General features: G+C 35.4%; 1 protein-coding gene across 5 annotated transcripts in view; it reads right to left on the bottom strand.

The window, feature by feature from the left end:
• Positions 1-19,716, bottom strand: part of Col14a1 (collagen type XIV alpha 1 chain) — a 201,008-nt gene that overhangs the window by 173,339 nt on the left and 7,953 nt on the right. For all 5 annotated transcript variants that reach the window (XM_048802064.1, XM_015486420.2, XM_015486421.2 and 2 more), the window contains exon 2: positions 8,435-8,559. In XM_048802064.1, the coding sequence (XP_048658021.1) occupies positions 8,435-8,522 (88 nt within the window). In that variant the 5' untranslated portion in view covers positions 8,523-8,559. The remainder of the gene's footprint in view (positions 1-8,434; positions 8,560-19,716) is intronic.

Below are 19,716 nucleotides of genomic sequence, written 5' to 3'. Positions count from 1 at the left end.
ACCTGATTCTACCAGCACCCCACTACCACTACCAGGTACATTGAGATCTCACAGAGAGCAGAGAAATTCTAAATCTATAGAGCCTTTCCAATGTAGGCTACTACTTTATTATTTTCTCTGCTTTAATAGCCCTCAACATCTTTTTAGTCAATTGCTAACCTTCTAAACCCCCAGCAAAAAGTACAGAGGACATCATAGACAGTGCTCAGACAATGCAGACAGTGCTCTAGAAACCAGATTAGCGTTGGCTTGTATGGGATTGCTGAAGGACACAAAGTCTGGAGAAAATGCAACAACCAAATCCAACAATAGTCAACGCTTTTCTTAATTTACAAATGATTCATATGACTACAGCTGCATTATGACCGCTAGCAAAAAGCAATACCACTGTGACCTTTTATCAACACATCACATTAACGTCTATAGGATTTAGATAACTCTCATAATTGCTACAAGAAAATCATGATTAGACACAAAGTTCACAATCCCTTTAAGTTTTTGCCTTTGGGGAAAAAACATTGAAAAAAGAAATGCTAGTTAAAAAAGAAAGAGGCATGAGGTCACAGTTGTGGATTTCAAAGTTAGCCCTTTTCCCCTTTTGGAAGGTCCTGGGAACTGAGCCAAAACCAAGGGCAGCAAAATTGACAGAAACACTGTTAGTTTCATGGAGAAATAATTGCTCTTATCTCATGGAACAAAAATTTGTATATAGTTAATACCAGACCCATGATTTCTTTTTCTTTTAGCAAGCACAAAGGAAGGGCTTTCTATTGCATATACACTGTACTTAACATTCAGTAAGTACAAATGCTTGCCTGAACTTGACTCAAAAGCTAACTTGTGTCAGTTTATGTCCTTATTTTTCAAAAATAAAGAACAAAAGTTAAATGTATAGTTATATTTCTGGCACACACCAGGAACCTAGAGGTAGCTGACAAACTCATCCTTTGCATGGGGAAGCAAGACTTCCTGTGCCAGGTTAGGCCCAATGGAACACTTGTGAGTACATGAACTTCACCCTAAAAGGGACGGTGGACGATCCAAATCATTATCTTTTCTGGTGCAGGGTGAGTCCTGTTGCTAAAAATATAGAGTTGGTTGGTTTGTTTGCTGTATGGGTGTTTTAGTCAGCTTTTCACTGCTGTAACTAAAGGATCTGACCAGAACATCTATAGAGGAGAAAAAGTTTCTTTGAGGGCTCACAATTTCAGAGGTCTTAGTCCATAGAAGGCTGCCTCCATTTCTCAGGCTCGAGATGAGGCTGAACATCATGGCAGAATGTGTGGAAAATGGAAGCAGCTCACATCATGGTGATCAGGAAGCAGAGAGAGAGACTCTACTTTTCAGATACAAATATATACCCCAAAACCATGCCCTAATTCCCACCTCCTCCAGCCACCCCCTACCACTTCAGTTACCACCCAGTTAATCCCTGTCAGGGGATTAAATCACTGATTGGGTGATTTAATTGGCTCTTACAACCCAATCATTTCTCCTCTGAACCTTCTTGCATTGTCGCACACGTGAGCTTTTGGGGGACACCTCACGTCCAAACCATAATAATTGGATGGTGCTTTGTTTCAGAAGGAACGCTTTCTTCAAAGCCAAAGCATTTCACTGCAATCTTTCCCTTAGGAGCCCAAAGGCAGGAGAGGCATTTTCTGTCATTCTGTTGAAGCCTCCCTGTCATCAGCATTTATGAAATTCTATTTCACAATCTGACTGCTAATTAAAGGGCAATTTTCTGCTGTTTCCTCCTTTTCTTTCTTTCGTTTCAATTCATTTTGAAATCTCGCTGTTTTGACAAGTAGTAATCTATGTAAAGATTTATCTCTTTTTTAATTTATTTTACTTAGTTACACATGACAGTACAATGATCTTGACATATCATACATTTGAATCAGATGGGATATAATTTCTCATTTTTCTGAGTGTACAGGTTGCAGAATCACATTGGTCATGCAGTCACATGTATACACACAGTAATAATAATGTCTGTTTCATTCTACTAACCTCCCTATCTCCCCATCCCCTCCCCTCCCTTCCCATCACTTCTCTCTACCTAATCTAAGGTAACGCTATTCTTTTTTTTTTCTCTCACATTGGATGGTGGAAGGAGACCCTCATTGCTATACAAAATACAGCATGAAGATGTAAAGATTTATTTCTAATGAAATATTCTCATTTGTTTCTTAGAACATGCTAGTCCACACACAACACTGCTGCGACAGATAGCTGTGGTTTTCATACTATCCATTAACATCTCCCCTCTTCCTTACCAAATAGCACCCTGCTTTTCTTCCAAGGAAAACTGTCTTCCTACTTCAGGGGAACCTTGGCTGCACTGCCACTCCCCATGCTCCCCTGGGTAAGTGGGAAAATGACTCACACCAGGTCAAGCTGACTCTCCCAGAATCTGAAACTTGAGTCCAGTAATGAAAGAAGGAAAAATGACTCTGGTGATGTCATTGCCAGGACATGCTGTGTGCAAAATTGTCATCAGTCCCACAAACTGTATCCCCATGGGTTCCCATGTTCTTATCTTTGTCAAGTTTGATTACTTAAATTTTATTTTAATTATTTGAGCTACTGCATGACCTACTAGTGTATACATTTTTGTTTAAGTTGGCCACAGAAAATTCCTTTTATGTGCAACCAAAAATCTCTTTTTGATAGAGATGTTATAATAGAGGTCACACTGAGAGTATTTTCCTCTATAAGCACAGTTAAGGGTCCTAAATTGATAAGACTACTTATTATATTTTTTTTAAAAAAACTTTAAATAGCAGAGAGTTATTCGGTTATTTTTTCTAAGGGATCTAAAACCAAAAACAAAACCCTTAGTTTTTTAAAATATTTTTTAGTTGTCAGTGGACCTTTATTTTATTTATTGATACGCAGTGCTGAGACTCAAACCAGTGTATCACACATGCTAGGCAAGCGCTCTGCCACTGAGCCACAATCCCAGCCCAAACCCTTAGTTTTTATGTCACTTATTTTTTCTGTTACATACATTGCCCAAATATTTTATAAATAGGACTAATTAAATTTTGAGAGACATTCTTTTAATCATGTTGGAATCTGATATATTTTAATTTCATGATCCATTACAAAAATGCAGAAAAAAGCAGTAAAAAAAATACTCTCAATGTTCAAATATGTTTAACTGAAAAATACATGTGAAATGTGTGGACACAGAGGCCTTTATAAAGTGACATCTAGTCTCCATAAAAAGTCTCCAATTTCATATGCTTTGAGGTTTTTAAGTGACAGTCACTTTACCTTCTGTGGTTCCTTTTTTTAACCATCCAAAACAAACATTGCTGAAACCAAAGCATATTTACTGTGAAATTCGGAGAAAGTGTTGATACAACCATTCTGTCATTACTATACACATCTTTTCCCTACAGTCAACATCTTACTTTTCCTGCATACCAGTTCATTTACAACTTGTCTTGTAAAGAAGATGCCAGAATAATCCAGGTAAATGCAACTCCTCAAGCCAATGTGGGTTTACAGTTTGGGGAGGGGAAAAGATTTTTATGAATTATTACATGAAGAGACAAAGTGATAAGGTATATTCGTTGATCAACAATTTAAGAGGGAATTAATTTCCTGTAATTTTTTAAAAAATGTTTATTTTTTATTTATAGGTGGACACAATATCTTTATTTCATTTTTATGTGGTTGCTAAGGTTTGAACCCAATACCTCATATGTGCTAGACAAGTACTCTACCACTGAGCCTCAACCACAGCCCCACCCCATCCCAGCCTGTATGCCTTTTTAATGTTAACTGTATTAGTTCCCTACTGCTGCTGTAACAAATTTTACATTCTTAGTGCCTTAAAACAATAGATACTTACTATCTAATAGCTTTAAGGATCAGAAATCTGAAATGGGTATCCTGCACTAAAATCAAGGTACCAGTAGGCTATATTCCTTTTTCTTTTTTTTATTTATATATGACAGCAGAATGCATTACAATTCTTATTACACATATAAAGCACAATTTTTCATATCTCTGATTGTATACACAGTATATTCACATCAATTCGTGTCTTCATACATGTACTTTGGATGATAATGAGCTCACATTCCACCATCATTTATAACCCTATGCCCCTCCCTTCCCCTCCCACCCCTCTGCCCTATCTAGAGTTCATCTATTCCTCCCATGCTCCCTCTCCCTACCCCACTATGAATCAGCCTCCTTATATCAAAGAAAACTTTTGGCATTTAGTTATTTGGCTAACTTCACTTAGCATTATCTTCTCTAACTCCATCCATTTACCTGCAAATGCCATGATTTTATTCTCTTTTATTGCTAAATAATATTCCATTGTGTATATATGCCACATTTTTTAATCCTCTCATCTATTGAAGGACATCTAGGTTGGCTCCACAGATTAGCTATTGTGAATTGTGCTTCTGTAAACATTGATGTGGCTGTGTCACTGTAGTATGCTGTTTTTAAGTCCTTTGGGTATAGTCCGAGGAAAGGAATAAGGAGAATCCATTTTCTAGCCTTTTCCAACTAGCGGTCACACACATTCCTTGGCTTATGGCCCTCTTCCACCTTCAAAGACAGCCATAGTAAGTCTTTCTAGCATGGTACTCTAGACGCTGGATCCTCTGCCCCCATGTTCCATATTTAAAGCACTTTGTGATTATATTGGAGCCACCCAGACAATCTAGGATAATCTCTATAATTTTAAAGTCAGAAGATTATCAACTTCATTCAATCCAACATGTTAATTCTCCTTTGACATATACTATAACATGTTCATAGTTTCTGGAAATCAGGAAGTGAACAGTTTTGTGGGCACATTATTCTGCCTACCACATGACCTTTTTTCTATTTTGTTCATAAACATGACTTTTAACATGCCTATATGAATGAAACTTAGCATCAACAATAGCTAACTCACAGGAACTCACTACCATATTTGCTTCAGAAGGAGAAAACAAATCCAATAAAGCAATTCATATTCTTTATCCCTTGCTCAAAATTAATCATGTAACTAAGAGGTGTCATGGTAGAAATAAGATGAGTTTTCTCAATGATCTCATGTATTTTCCTAAACACTAAAGTCAATAGAATGTAAACTTTTTCTTTCTGGGATTTCCTCCAGCATATAGCCGCCATCTTCCTTCTTGAAAGTTGTTTTCAGCCTTCACTTCTAGGCCACGGCACTCTCCTGACCCTCCTGATAGTTGAATTTGTTTGGGACACTTTGAATTGTCATTTTCTTCTACTAAACTCGTAACTGCTAATGCTCTGCAGACTTCACACTCCTTCTTCCCATGAGCTATCCCTTTCTAACTCTACCTCAAAGTTTTTTCTCAGCTAATTCCCAGGAACAATTAAATTCAAACATAATCTCCTGTCCCAAACTCCTTCTCTTAAACTCCCCACCAAGTGCCTACCAGTCATCTCTACCTGGATGCCCCCCCAAATAACTCAGCTTCATATATTTTTCTAGGATTAAAGTCATTGTTTCCCCTTCAAATACCTGCTCCATTTATTAATCTCTTCAACCAATGTCTATTATGACTGAAGCAATCATTCTGTACTGGAAATAAGACACCAAAAGAGAGTACACTGCCTGTAATGAGGTATAGTAAGCCATCATCAGGCAAACAAACAGAAGCAGTAATAACCCAGGGGTTGAAATGAAAGGTCCCATCCACTCAGGTCTTGAGCCCCGGGTTTTAGACCCAGACTCGTAGCTGATGTTTCCCATTTCTGCACCCATCTCCATATTGAATCATTTTAATCTTAAATGATTATTGGATTCATTCTCTTCTTTTTTTTTTTTTAATGAATGTCAATATTTTTATTAAAGTATAAAGTTGGGTTAATGCTTGCAATATATATTTCTTTCATTCCTACTTCTAGCTTTTATTTAATTTCCTAGTGTTTGGAGATTTTCCTGTTGTCTCTTTCTATTATAGATTTCTAGTTTGGTTCTTTTATGGTCCATTGTTTGGAGATTTCCCTGTTGTCTTTCTATTATTCATTTTTAGTTTGATTCCATTATGGTCAGAGAACATAGTCAGTATGATTTTAATTTTTTTTAGCATTAAGATTTGTTTTATATCCCAGTGTATGATTGTGCTTGGTAAATGTGGTATGAGTGCCTGGAAGGAGTGCATGCTCAGCTGTTGTTGGTAAAGTAAATGTCAATCAGATCCCCACGAGCTGACAGTGGCTCATCCATCTTCTACATCTTTGTTAATTTTCTGTCTAANATAACCCACCGGAAGACGAGAAAAAAGAAATAAAGGAGGCAGACAGAAAAAAATTATAAAATGATAGACTTAACTCCTAACATGTCAATAATTATCTTAAATGTAATTTAAAAGACAAGAGATTGACAGAATGGATTAAAAAGAAAAAACAACTCTACAAGCAACTTGGTTCAAATATAACAGTATATGAAAGGATAGAAATAGACAGATCATACAAACACTAAAAGAAGCATGACTGGCTCTATTAATATCAGATACAACAGACTTCAGCACGTAAAATTACTAGAACAAAAGGATATTACATAATGATAAAACAATCTCTCCATTAGAAGGACACAGGAATCTTAAATGAACAGTCATCATATTTCATTCTCTTCTTTCTATCATATCACCTACTTCAGATTTTCCACACCAATTTCATTAACAATTTTATGTCTTTTAATGGTCTAACTTCTCTTACTTTTTCTAATCCCTCAAACCCATATAAGTTACAAACAGAAGTAGAACCACCAATATTGTTATCAAAGTGTTTTTCTTAAAAACATAATTGTTTAAAATCTTCCATAACCTGGCTTCCATCCAGCTTTCCCCCTTCATCTTTTGCCACAACTGCACAAAGTTTATATTGTGACTTATCTGCCTATATGTCTGTCTCTCTAGTAGACAGCAAGCTGCTTGAAGATAAAATAAATAAAATCCTATTTGGCTCTAGATCTTGAACTGGACACACAGAGTATGCACCATCAGTGTTGTTTTAAACTGACTAACAATGAATACCTGGTAGAGCGCACCCTTGGAAATATCCCAGAAGAGTTCTAAATGATCAGTTACTCCATGACTGACCCATTGCAGAACTAAGCTAGACTGAGAGGACAACACTAAAGAGTTGAGCGACGTCCCCATGCTTTGTTCCTCAGGACCTGTATCTTGCATCCTTGAGTTTAGAGTGAATTGTTTATGATTCCTATCATAGCTTCTCCAATCACCACTGCTGAAAACATTAATTTACCAATGTAAACAAGGAAAGCAGAATTTGTCTACCTAATTTCCCACTATGTGCAAAATGAAACAGTTGAAAATATGGGTATAAAAACATACCATGTAAAAGCTTTTTGAGCTTGCAAAGAGTTTGGTTCTATTCCTTTCCAGACAGATAAGCCTCCCTTTAAGGAAGCAGGGTGTGGTGGGTCATGCATTTGAGTTTTCCACAACACTCAACTCCAAACATTAGGCATTAACATTCCTAAAAACACTTTGTCACATTTATATTTCCTTGCTCTGTGATAAATGACATTTCATCACCAACACTTCAGTCTCTGCAGGATTACCATGTTTGTCTAGTTACATCACTACACACTCATGAATACTATGCACTTATTTCAGGTATTAGCACGATTTTTCTGTAAAGGGCCAGAGAGTAAATATATTTGACTTTGAGGGACATACAGTCTGTGTCATGGCTACTCAACTCTGCCATCATAGCATGAAAGCAGCCACAGAGAATATGTAAACAAATATGCATGGCTGTGAGCCCATAAACTTGCTTCATAAAAACCGGCAACAGGCCAAGTCTATAGTTTCTCAACCCTAGATTTATGTGATAAAATAAGATTGAAATAAAAAATAAAAGCCAGGAGCCCAGTAATAATACAAAGAGTAGATCTCACAAAGTTCAATTAAAATAAAGCTAGTAATCATTACAAATGCTTAACATGGGTTGCCAGAAGCCTTTAAACTATGTGCTCCATTTTCAAGGAAAGGAGCAAAATTAAGGACCAAGTATGAGTGGGTACAAATATTTTATAGACACTTTATATGGGAGATGAAGTATAATTAGGATATACACACATGCATATTATAGCTCTATTAAAAGAACTGATCTTGTAATATGAAAATTTTATTTTCACAGATTAAACTTGCATGGTCTTTTCAGAAGGAGCTACTTAAGCAACGACCTCAAAATTAATATACTCAGTTAACTGGTGAGGTGGTAACACTCATCAAAGCTATGGTACCTTTCTATAGTACAAACAGTTGGTAAAACTGAGTTGACATATTGGCCTGCCTAGAAACACCATTAAACCAATGAAGCACTATTAATCCTAGTGGATTAAAACAATAGTCAGAACCAAGAGAGCTACACTCTCAGACCCTATGATTCTGTTAAAATTTTCAATTACCTTGACCCTGGACGATAGTGCAGAAATATGCAACTGTCAAAAAAGCTGGAATCAGCCAGTACCACATCTTGCACTGAAAAATCTTCATTTTATTTTCTGCCTTTTACATGGGGTGTAGCAGCTGCCTGGAAACAGAAAGCACAGGGATGTTTTTTTAGAAGCTGAAAGTAAGTATACATGGTCATCTAGGACAGGCAAATAAGCTAATGTGGATTGGCTTTGTTAGGAAATAATTAATTCCCTAGAACATTGTGGATGACAGTCTAAAATGCAAACTGATGAAAGATTTTTTAGAGGAAGTTGTAAATGGAGATAGTGATCTGAAGGCATTCAGGAGAGCGGTTCAGAATGTGCTTTGTGACACTTCTCTAAGGACATAAATTGCATAGTGGATCTCCCAAAGAGATAAATTCCATCACTTTACCTGAAGTGAGCAGTAAAACCCGTCAAAATGTCCTATCCGGTCACATATGTCCCTCTCATATTTATCACCTATAGTTAGTTAGAACTCCGACCACCGCCTTAGATTGCCTACAGAGTACAAACATACAGGACCTTTCTACTAGCGATCAAGGAGCCCTTGTAAGCCCACTTGGTGCTCTGTGACATCATTGATCGATGTTCTCTTCATTCAGTTGAATGATCTCTAATCTTTTCATCTTTTCTCATAGCTCTTTTTTTTCTAATATGTGAATATAAAACTCTTCCAGATTTTCTTTTTCCTTAGAATATCAGTGAAAGAGAGCTACCAAAGAGAGAGAGAGAGAGAGAGAGAGAGAGAAAGGGAAAAGAAAAAGAGGGGAGAGAGGGAGGGAAGGGAAAGGGTCAAAAAATTTGCTATTAATCTTCAAGGTCCACCCACACACTAAAATTCTATTTCAGGTCATTATGGAGGAGAAATTCTGAGTCCTGTCCACAGAGATTAAAAAGATGTACTTAGAATCATCTTTATATTCAGAGAGGGCTCAATACATTTTATGGTGAATAAGAAACAGGGAACTGTTTTAGATGAACCATGAGGAAAATTCTGCTCAGCTTTCAGTCTGAGGAAAACCTATACATCTCCTGAAACTTATGTCTTAAAATTTAATCTAATATTAGAACAAATTAAAAATTTTTAAAAAATATTATAATAATATAGTAGTCTTAAAACTAGCATATTCTATTTCTTAGTTTTAGTCTTGAAATTTAGCATGTTCCTTTTTTTATTATAATCAGAAATTTGGGGTCAAATTCATAGTCATCTCTACTAACTCTATAGGACCAGATAAGTTTTCTATGCATTCCTTTTACTCATGACTTTATTGTTTTCCTACCAAACTCCCCCTGTACCAGAATTTCTTTTTTAAAAATTCCATATTGCTTATTTAATCTCAAATATTTTTTTGAAATTGCTACCATGCTACTTCTCCCAGTCCTGGATGGTATTCTTTTTGAGGGATACTATACCAGCCCACTCTTGGAAACAAGTTATATAATCTAGTAAGATACAGAGCAACTATGCTTTAGGTCGGAGCCCAGCATGGGAAATAAATTTTAGTCAATGCTTGCTTCCATACTTTCTGTCCGTACAGTGCAGTGAAACACTGTCACCAAGGGGTATGCTGGGTCCTGTAGGAGTCCTAGTCCTGTTCAATTCTGTGAATGGAATGGGTGGGGAAGATTAGCACCATGTCATGTAGTAGCTATAGATGCTAAAGCCCCGGACGGCCCCCTTAGAGGAGACTCCTAAAGTTAAATCTGGCCTCTTCCATTCTTGGGGACACTTGGACCTGACCTTGATAGTGATAGTCACACATGGCCTTGGGTTCAGCTGAATCACCAGGTCAGGAAGTGTCAGTGTTACTTTGGATCTGAGTTAGGGGTAAGCTGAGGATTCCTTCCTTTTCTTTGTAAAACCACAGATCTCCTCCTGTTTTCCTAGCTTCTTCTAACTCCCTCATGATCTAGTCCATGGCCTTGTAGCTGAGTGTCTTTTCATCACAGAGCTGGGAATTTAGGAGATAAATTCCTGTTTAGAACACTTTGTTTCAGAAGGGATTTTTTAGGATTCCATTCCAATGCAGTAGTTGCAAAATGGGCATTGCTCCTCAAATTCCAAATGCAGCCTCCCCTGTGTTTATTTGATTCCAAAGGATATATAGAGTCCAGTGCTGATGCCAGGTCATCAACAAATCTAAAGTGCCACAGGAGGAGGTGACTGCTTCCTGAACACTTCCCATAATGAATTAATTCCTTGGTTGATCCTGCAAGCCGGATCAGTGGAGAAGGATTTGATCAGGACCACTTTAGCTGCCTCCCATTGGGCCTCTGCTGTACTTAACTTAAGCAGCACTGAATGTTGCCAAAATAGCTTCTCCACAGGAGGATTGCATAACTCACAAAAGAGTCCAGGAGATGGCCTCCGCTTATGCCTTCTCTTGGAAACGCTGCCCTTTGCTGCTGCTTGCTTTAACCAAATTCCCGTAACATCCAAAGCTTTGAAGACTAGAGCTGGGTCCCTGTGAGGAGAGACTTGGACAAGGATGTGTCTCAGGGATTCCAAGGTTCTGTCCATCTGTGAAGGCCTCCTGCACAGAGTGTTCTGATGCTTGAACTCTTAGTCCTGGGCTGAATTTGTGCATCCAGTAATACACCAGATTACCACAGAATCTCTTTTAACAACTACCAATCAGACATTTCCTGGAGTCTAAAACTACCTGGACAGCCCTCCTCCCTCTCTTATCTTCATTGTATCAATGTATTATCATTTTTATGTAATGTCAAATTCACATAGCTAATTTTCAAATTTATATTAATAACCAATGCTGACTTTCAATTTTCTTTTCTTAAAAAAATTTGGCATCCAGATATTTCTAGCTTCAGAAAATAAATTAAAGCTTTCTGTATTTTTAGTGTTTTGCAATAGTTTAAATAGCTTGAGATGTATCTATGAAAACCTGTTAGTAACAGGAGTAAGAACATCAAATGGACATGTTTGGTTTGGGGTTTTTTTAATGTTTTATTTTTTGATGCTGATTCTTATACAACTTTTTCAATTTTTTTGTTTCTTTATAGATTTACATAGGTTTTCTACTTCTTAACTCTAATTTGGATATTCTTCCATGAAATTATTCTTTTTATTTGGATTTTCATATTTATTAACACATAGTTGTATTATCTCTCAATTTAAATTTTTTTCTGTTTATCTCTATACTGTGTGTATTAAGTTGGTGTTTTTCTGACTTCTCTCTTCCCTCCTACATAAATAAGCTACAGATTGTCCAATTTGCAATACTTTAGAACAACTATTTTACTAAATTGTCAGTACTGTTTTGTTTACCAAAAATTTGCATTTATCACTTGTAGTTGCTTTCTTATGCTTTATGCACTTCTTTTTTTTTTAGTTTTTGTTGTTCCTTTATCATTGCTGTTTTTGTTTAATCCTGAATTAATATAATGCCATTCTGTAGTTGAGGCCATTAATTCGCCACTTAATATTTGTTGACAGCATCATATTACCTTTAATTTCCTTTTTAACCCCGGAGTTAGTACAATGAATATACCAAAACAATTCTGTGAACCTTCAAAGCTATATGGTTTACAACTTAAGCCTGATATTCAAGCTTCATTCCAGAATAACATAGTATATAGACAGTAATAAATGAATAATAAAGAAATTTGAAAAGAATAGGTAACATACTAAGTGACCAATATCTATAAGTCATTTTAGCCTGATTTAATTTATTACATATTAGTAAACCAATTATTTGTTAGGACAGAGAAGACATGGAGTAAATAGTGTAGAAGTTTTGATAAAGCACCAGATGAAAAGTCCTGGAACATACATAGAACCCTCACCCTACAGAGACAGGTAAATCAAGCTTAGTGGATTATCCAGAAGGGTGTGAGCAACCCGTATGTAGACAGAAGGCATGAATACAGGGGGTCAAAAAGATGCAGCAGCCAGGTTCAGCCCTATCAAATCAGTGCATCAGTAAATATGCTAGGCACACAGGTAGCTATCCCATATATCCAAGGAAAAATATAGCAGTAGAACCACTTTCTCAACTCAAATGAAGTGTTCTTTCTAAAATTATCTGTCTCCAGTGATATAACCAGAGGGGTCAGCTAGAACAAGGCATGAGATGAAAGGTAAAGAAACAGGCCACATTTGTGTTTCAGGTATGCACACTTAAGTTCAGGACATGTCAATGGCTCAAACCTATAATCCCAGTGGTTTGGGAATCTGGGGCAGGAGAATCACAAGTTCAGAGCTAGCCTCAGCAACTTAATGGAGCCCTAAGCAACTTGGCAAGACCCTGTCTCAAAATAATAAATAAAAGGGGCTGAGGATATGGCTCAGTGGTTTACCCCAGGGTTCAATCCTCGGTACCAAAAAAAAAAAAAAAAAAAAAAAAAAAACGGATCAGGACACATGTATCAGACATCACATGATACTACTTTAAAGGGTTGTTTTTCAAGTCATAGTCAGGTGAACAATCTTTTCTCTGTTCTCATCCAAGCACTGAAATATCTGTGTGCGGATGTTTCCAAGCAATAATTAACATATAACACTGGAAGTTAATCTGCTTTCACTGGCTTTAAGAGCTAACTAAACAAATAAATCAATGCTACATTAGCCTTGGCTTGGCAACATTTGGGGGAACTAAGTATTATTTACATGGAAAAAATTGTAGGCAGAGCCAATCTTTAAATTGTGCTCTTTTTTGTTGTTTATTTTAAATTAGGATGAGCAATAGCATATTGGAAAAAGTGGAATTTTATCTTCCCAAGCTTTTCTGCCAAGTCCCCAAACTTTTGGACTGAAAAGTAGGGGCAAGAAAAATCCCAAATTCTACTAACATGCCATGAGATATTTTAACATTTACCAAAATGTCAAAGTCAAATTTGTTGAAACTCTGCCCAAAAGCCTGTACAAAACAAGAAATCCTGCCTTGATTTTTCCCCCCTGGGTTTAAATATTTATTTATTTATTTATTTATCTAACTTTATTTTGCTTGAAATCATCATGCTAGAAATGGCTACCTAGCTCTGAGTTCACAGGTATAAAGTAAATTTGAAGAGAGGTGATAATATGTAATATAAGATATCCTAAAAGAAAAATAAGCCACAGACTGGTATAAATTATCCCAAATTGTGTATCTTTTAAATTACTTATATCCAGAGTAATAAAAACTCCTTATAACTTGCAAAAAGTGATCATAATCTTAAATATCAGTAACTTAAAACTAGCCTCATTAGTGCTAATTTGTTCTGCCTCTATTTTGTATGCTTGGTATCTGTAATTTTATTTGTGTAGCCAGGTTTTATAAGGAGCAAAGACCTTGAGTACAGCCATTAGCCAGTGATCCCAGATATCTACAAAACCTCCGACCTAATACACAGCCATTTTTATCAAAACACATTAAAATATTTCTTCTAAAGCTTTTGTAAAGCTCCCTCTCTTTCATCTCCCACCTCTAAGAGTTATCTACGTGTACACATACAAACCTTGGGCAACATTCTGTTCAATGACTCCCACTTCCCAAAATACATTATAAATGTAAACAAACTTGCCATTAGCCATCTAGCACATGCACACCCAGAAACTCTATGCCCTGAGAGGTTTTTTAAGTATTGGAATCTTCATTCCAACAATCACTTACTGAGAGTCCTTCATATAACAAAAACATTGTACTTGGTACTAAAGAAGATACAAAACCTTATGCCATGAGTTCCCTTTTGGGAGCTCACTTACAACTTAGTTGAGAAGGAAGACTATAAGCAAACATGTTGAAAAACTAAATGAAATACAAAGGAAAGTTAGCACAGATGGTATGAATGGAAAAATGGGATGTCTCGAGCCATCCATGGGCTGTGTGTGGGCCACCGTGCATGGAAGGCTACTGAATAGGAATATGTGGTGTCTGGGAGCTACCAGTGGACATTTCCTCTGTGTAAGATTGCCCAGAGACATTGCGAATTACTATCCAGCTCTGCCATGTCCCACACAGCACCTGAGATGGGTGTGACCTGACATGATGCCAATCAACCCGCTGACTGCAAGACATCACAAAGCAAGACTCTGCCCTTGAAACCTTATCCCTGCCTTTGATGTACCCCCTTAAATAAACCACAGGAGCCATTTTGTCTTTTGTCTAGTTCCAGCTCCCTTGTGGACTAAACCTATCAGGGCTCTGCTTTTGAAAATATATATTTCTGACTCTTTGTCTTTTGTTCTTCACTAGTTATTCTAGACTTTAATTTCTCAGGTGGCTTATACCCTTGGCAAGAAGAAGAACCCCCCACAAGATGCAGGCCATTACCCCAACCCCTAAGTGGGAGTTAGGAGGACAGTTCTGGCAATAATCTGCTGGGATCCTTAACTAACTGGTTTAACTACTCTATGATTGTTTATCAGTAAAATGTAGAAGATAATATCTATCTTTAAGATGATTTGATAGAGTAGCACTCAAAATATTCTAATTGGTACCAATGTCAGCAGCAGGCTGCAAGAACACAAAAGAAAGAGTAATAATAATAACCAATGAATTTGTTGGTTGGCAGATGCTAAAGAAGGAAGGGCAGAAGGAACAAAAAACTTTTTATTCCTCCATCATATTAAGGTTATGGGACTTACTTGGCAGAAAGGCTTAAGCAGAAACTGAAGATTCAATGAGTACAGGCACATCAATTATTTGCATGAGTGACTTGCTTTAGATTTTTTGAAATACATTCCTATCCATTTTTATCACTCCCCAGAGGAGAGCTCTACAGAAGTTTTAAAAAATCAACTGTATGAAAATGTGGGAAACCTGACTTATGAGCAATGCACTGGCTTAGAAGAAGACTTAGCAGTTAGTTGACAAGTTCATGCAAACAAAGTTTGAAGGAAAGGTAATAATTAAGCAGGCTTTCAACCTAGGAAAACTAAGAATCAGAGGCACATAACAGATTTCTTCATATACTTGAAAAGATAAAACTGGTTTCTTTTGTGCAGATTTGACAACAAAACTTGAAAAAGTGGTATGACCCAAATCCAAATTCTAATTTTAACAGTAAGAATAGTATGTTTATTTGTTTACTGCTACTGGGGATTGAACCCAGGGGCACTCTACCACTGAGCTAAATCCCTAGTCTTTTTTATTTTGAGACAGGGTCTTCCTAAGTTGATGAGTCTGGGCTTGAACTTGCAATCCCCCTGCCTCAGCCTCCCAAGTTGTTGGAATTAAGGGGTGTGCCACTGTGCTGAGTTTGTTTTCTTTTATTATAAGTTTGGGGATATAGGATGGGTAAGTTTTTATCCATAAGAGATGTTACCAAACTTGGGGCAGTGATCATACAGCCTCTAAATTGCCTTCCCCAAGTAGATTTTTAATATTTTAATATTCACTTTATGGTAGAACTTTACAGTCAATTGATGATCTAGGTCATGAAGCATTAAAAAATAAAAATTAAAAAAAAAAACAGTAACAAAAACAACAATAGGCCCAACCTAGTATCATACATTTTGGGTATTCCTTATTTCTTCTCTCTACTGAAAATACCATCCTCCTCACAGACAGAATCATAAAGAACATTTTCAGGATTAGCTAATGAGGTCTTCTTAATAATAAGCCCTGGAACCAGAGGAGTAGAGGAAGAGGGACAGGGAAGAGGGAGACAAAGGGCAGGTACTAGGGAAAGAAATCAACTGCATTAGATAGATAGATAGATAGATAGATAGATAGATAGATAGATAGATAGATATTTTACCTTTATTTTGTTTATTTAGGTATATATATATATATATTGCTAGGGATCGAACCCAGTGCCTCACACGTGCTAGGCAAGTGCTCTACCGCTGAACCACAACCCCACATTATATTACGTGCACATATAACTATGTTATATTGAATCCCACTATTATGTATAATTATAATGTACCAATAAAAAATTTTTAATAAGTCCTGATGGAAACCATTAATTATTACCCATCTGATAATGTAATGATCTGTTAGCATCATAACAAAGAAGAAGAAAATGATAATTTAGGAAGGAATAAAGAAAATCTACTTTTATTACTATCAGCTTAGCTGTTTGTCTGTCTCTTCCTGAGGAAACTCTCCATTGCACATGAAGTGGCTACTGACATCTTTTCCCTATACCCAGGCAGAAGGCACAGCAGTCTTATAGCATGAAGTGTCAAAGGGCAAAGTTCATAAATGCCAGAGAAAAGAAAAGTGAGAATGGAAATGTCAGAAAAGAGTGAGCCACAGTGTAGGAAAGGCCAAAACTGCATAAACCACCCCCCTCAAACCCTGGACATTTTAGAATGATATAGGATCTATTAATCAGAACAACTCAGTGATAAATGTATGTACTTAATACTAGAAAATCTGAAGCCCAAACTGATAGGAATAAAGAAGTCATAGTGAAATTGGAGATTTAACACTCTTTTGAGGAATTGAACAGATAGGTAAAATATTAGTAAAAATGTGAACAACTCCATTAACTAATTGATATTTATTGACTAATACTTCTAACAACTGCAAAATGTGCATTTTTAAGTGTATCAAGAAAATTTAACCAAATAGGCCAGACTCTGTACCATAAAATGAGGCACAATAAATTTCAAGAAACTGAAACCTTACAGAATATGTTTTCTGACAAAAGAATTAAGTTTAAAATAATTATTGATAAAGAAAATATAAGTTCAAAATATTTGGGATATAACAACCTGCTTCTAGATAATACATGGGTTGAAGAGGAAAGAACATTGGAAATTTTTAAATATTTCAAAAGGAATAAAAGTTAAAACAAAAATTCATTTAAAAATTGTGAAATGTAACTAAAGAATTAGAGAGAAATTAATAGGCTTAAATATTTGTATAAAAAGGTTTTAAATCAATGCTGTAACTTTCCACTTGAAGAAGCCAGCAAAAGAAGACCAAATTAAATTGAAATTAATTTGATAGAGAATATAAAGAAAGATAAAAGTAAAAATTAAAGAAATATAAAACTAATTGAAAATTAACAAAATCAGAATTTGCTTCTTTGAAATATTAATAAAAATCATAAACCTCTAGATGTGATCAAGAAACACACCTAGATAGAAAACACAATCAACAATTCAAGAAATAAAAAAAAAGATATCGCTACCTATTTCACAAATTAAAAGCTGATTGTCAAAAAGGGAAACATACTAAATGTATGTTATTAAATAAACAATTTAAATCAACAATTTAGTTTAGTAGAAAAAACTGTTGAAAACTCAATTTGCTGAAAGAGATACATGAAGAAATGGAAAATCCAAGCAGTCCTGTATGTACTATGAAGATTGGATTTTTATTAAAATTATTCTCACAAAGAAAGTTATAGCCCCAGATACTTTCACTGGTAAATTCTATGAAATATTTAGGGAAGACATAATACCAATCTTACTTACACTTAGAAAAAAGAGGTAAAGGCTAGTATAACCTTTCTATCAAAACAAAATATCACTATATAAAATAAAATTATGTAAAAATATCCCTCATTGACCATAGATACAAAATCCTTACAAAAGGAATGTTGTTCTCAAATAATGTTCAACAATATATAAAAAATGGTAATAATCATGACCAAGTGGGATTTATTTTCAGGAATGTAAATGTTGATTTAATATTTTAAAATCAATATCATTTATCATGTTGACAGACATAAAACAATCATCTTAATAAATACAAAAAAAGGATTTGAGAAAAATCAATACCCACTCAAAATTAAAAAGAAATTCAGTAAACTAAGAATAAAAGGACCTTCTTCAATATGATAAGGGGATCTATGAAAAACTCATTGCTATTATCATATTTAATGGTGAAATAATGAATTCCATCCTTCTAAGACCAAGAATAGACAAGGATGGTAACTATTTCCATTTCCACTGATCACTGTACTAGAGGTTTGATCCAGTGCAATAAGAAAAGAAAAAATAAAAATAAAAGAATGAGAAGAAAGAAGTAAAAGTGATTCATTCACAATTAACATGATTATTTACATGGAAAACCTAAAAAAGTCTATGAAAAAAATTAAAACTTATTTGATCTAGTAAGTAAATTTAGAAAGGCTGAAGGACATAGATCAGTAGTCAAAAGTCAATTCTATTCCTATATAAGAGCTCCAAATAAATAGAATTATAGCATTTCCCATATTTTCTCTTAATATTCTTATGTATTCAATTTTTACACTTAAATCTTTAGTTACTAGTGCCGCAGTCCGGCTGCAGCAAAATAATCAGGGGGGTGACGAATAACTTGTGTACCTTGATACAGCAGGAGTGGGAGCCGTTTATTGCAGGACAGGAGCAGTATTTATACATTCCACACAGCTTATCTAATTAGCATAAACTAGATACATCAGTCAACCAATAAAGAATTTCCACACTTAATGGCTTGTTTTTGTTACTTCTCAAACCACTCCCTCTGGCATTTTGCCAGGCACCATCCAGACTTGTTTACCAACTCTAACATTCCCCTGGCAAAATGCCAGGTGTTATTTTGACTTGTTTACAGACTCTAACAACTAGAATTCATTGTGATGTAAATATAAAGATTTTAACTTTTTTCTCCCTTGGTGTCCAGCCAATTATTCCCATACCATTTATGGAAAACTCTGTCTTTTATATACAGGTTAGAACTGTTAGATCTTATTTTCTATTGATCCGCCCATTCATGAATGACTACCAAATAATGTAAATATCAAAATTTTATGATATCTTTTAATATCTTCTTTTAAACATTCTTTCTGACTATTCTTGGTACTGAAACTCCTCAAAATTGGGATTAAGTTAAATTAGATCAATTTAAACACAGTAACTTTTTAAATAATATTTCATCTATCAAGATGGGTATATTTCTGTTTATTCAAAGTGTTTTCATTTTCTCACAGGCATTTTATGTATTTAAACTTATAAATTTGGCAATTAAATTTATTTCTAGATATTTCATATTTTTATTTCATATATATATACATATATATATGTGTATATATATATATATATGTTTTTCTTTTCTTTTTTTAACCAAGGACTGAATCCAGGGACAGTCAACCACTGAGCCACATCCCCATCCCTTTTTTATTTTTTTATTTTGAAACAGGGTTTCATTATGTTGCTTAGGACCTCACTAAGTTACTGAGCCTGGCTTTGAACTTGTGATCCTCCTGTGCCACTGTACACAGCATAAATGGGTTTTTCTTTAACCAGATTTTAAACAAGTTGTTGCTTAATAAAACTGTTTATTTTAATATTAGTTTTGTAATCTATCACTTTAGTAAAGATT

This window comes from Marmota marmota, unplaced genomic scaffold (assembly GCF_001458135.2).
Source record: "Marmota marmota marmota unplaced genomic scaffold, marMar, whole genome shotgun sequence".
In the NCBI taxonomy this organism is placed as follows: Eukaryota; Metazoa; Chordata; class Mammalia; order Rodentia; family Sciuridae; genus Marmota; species Marmota marmota.
The sequence above is the reverse complement of the archived record's forward strand: the minus strand, read 5'-3'. Positions and strand labels throughout refer to the sequence as shown.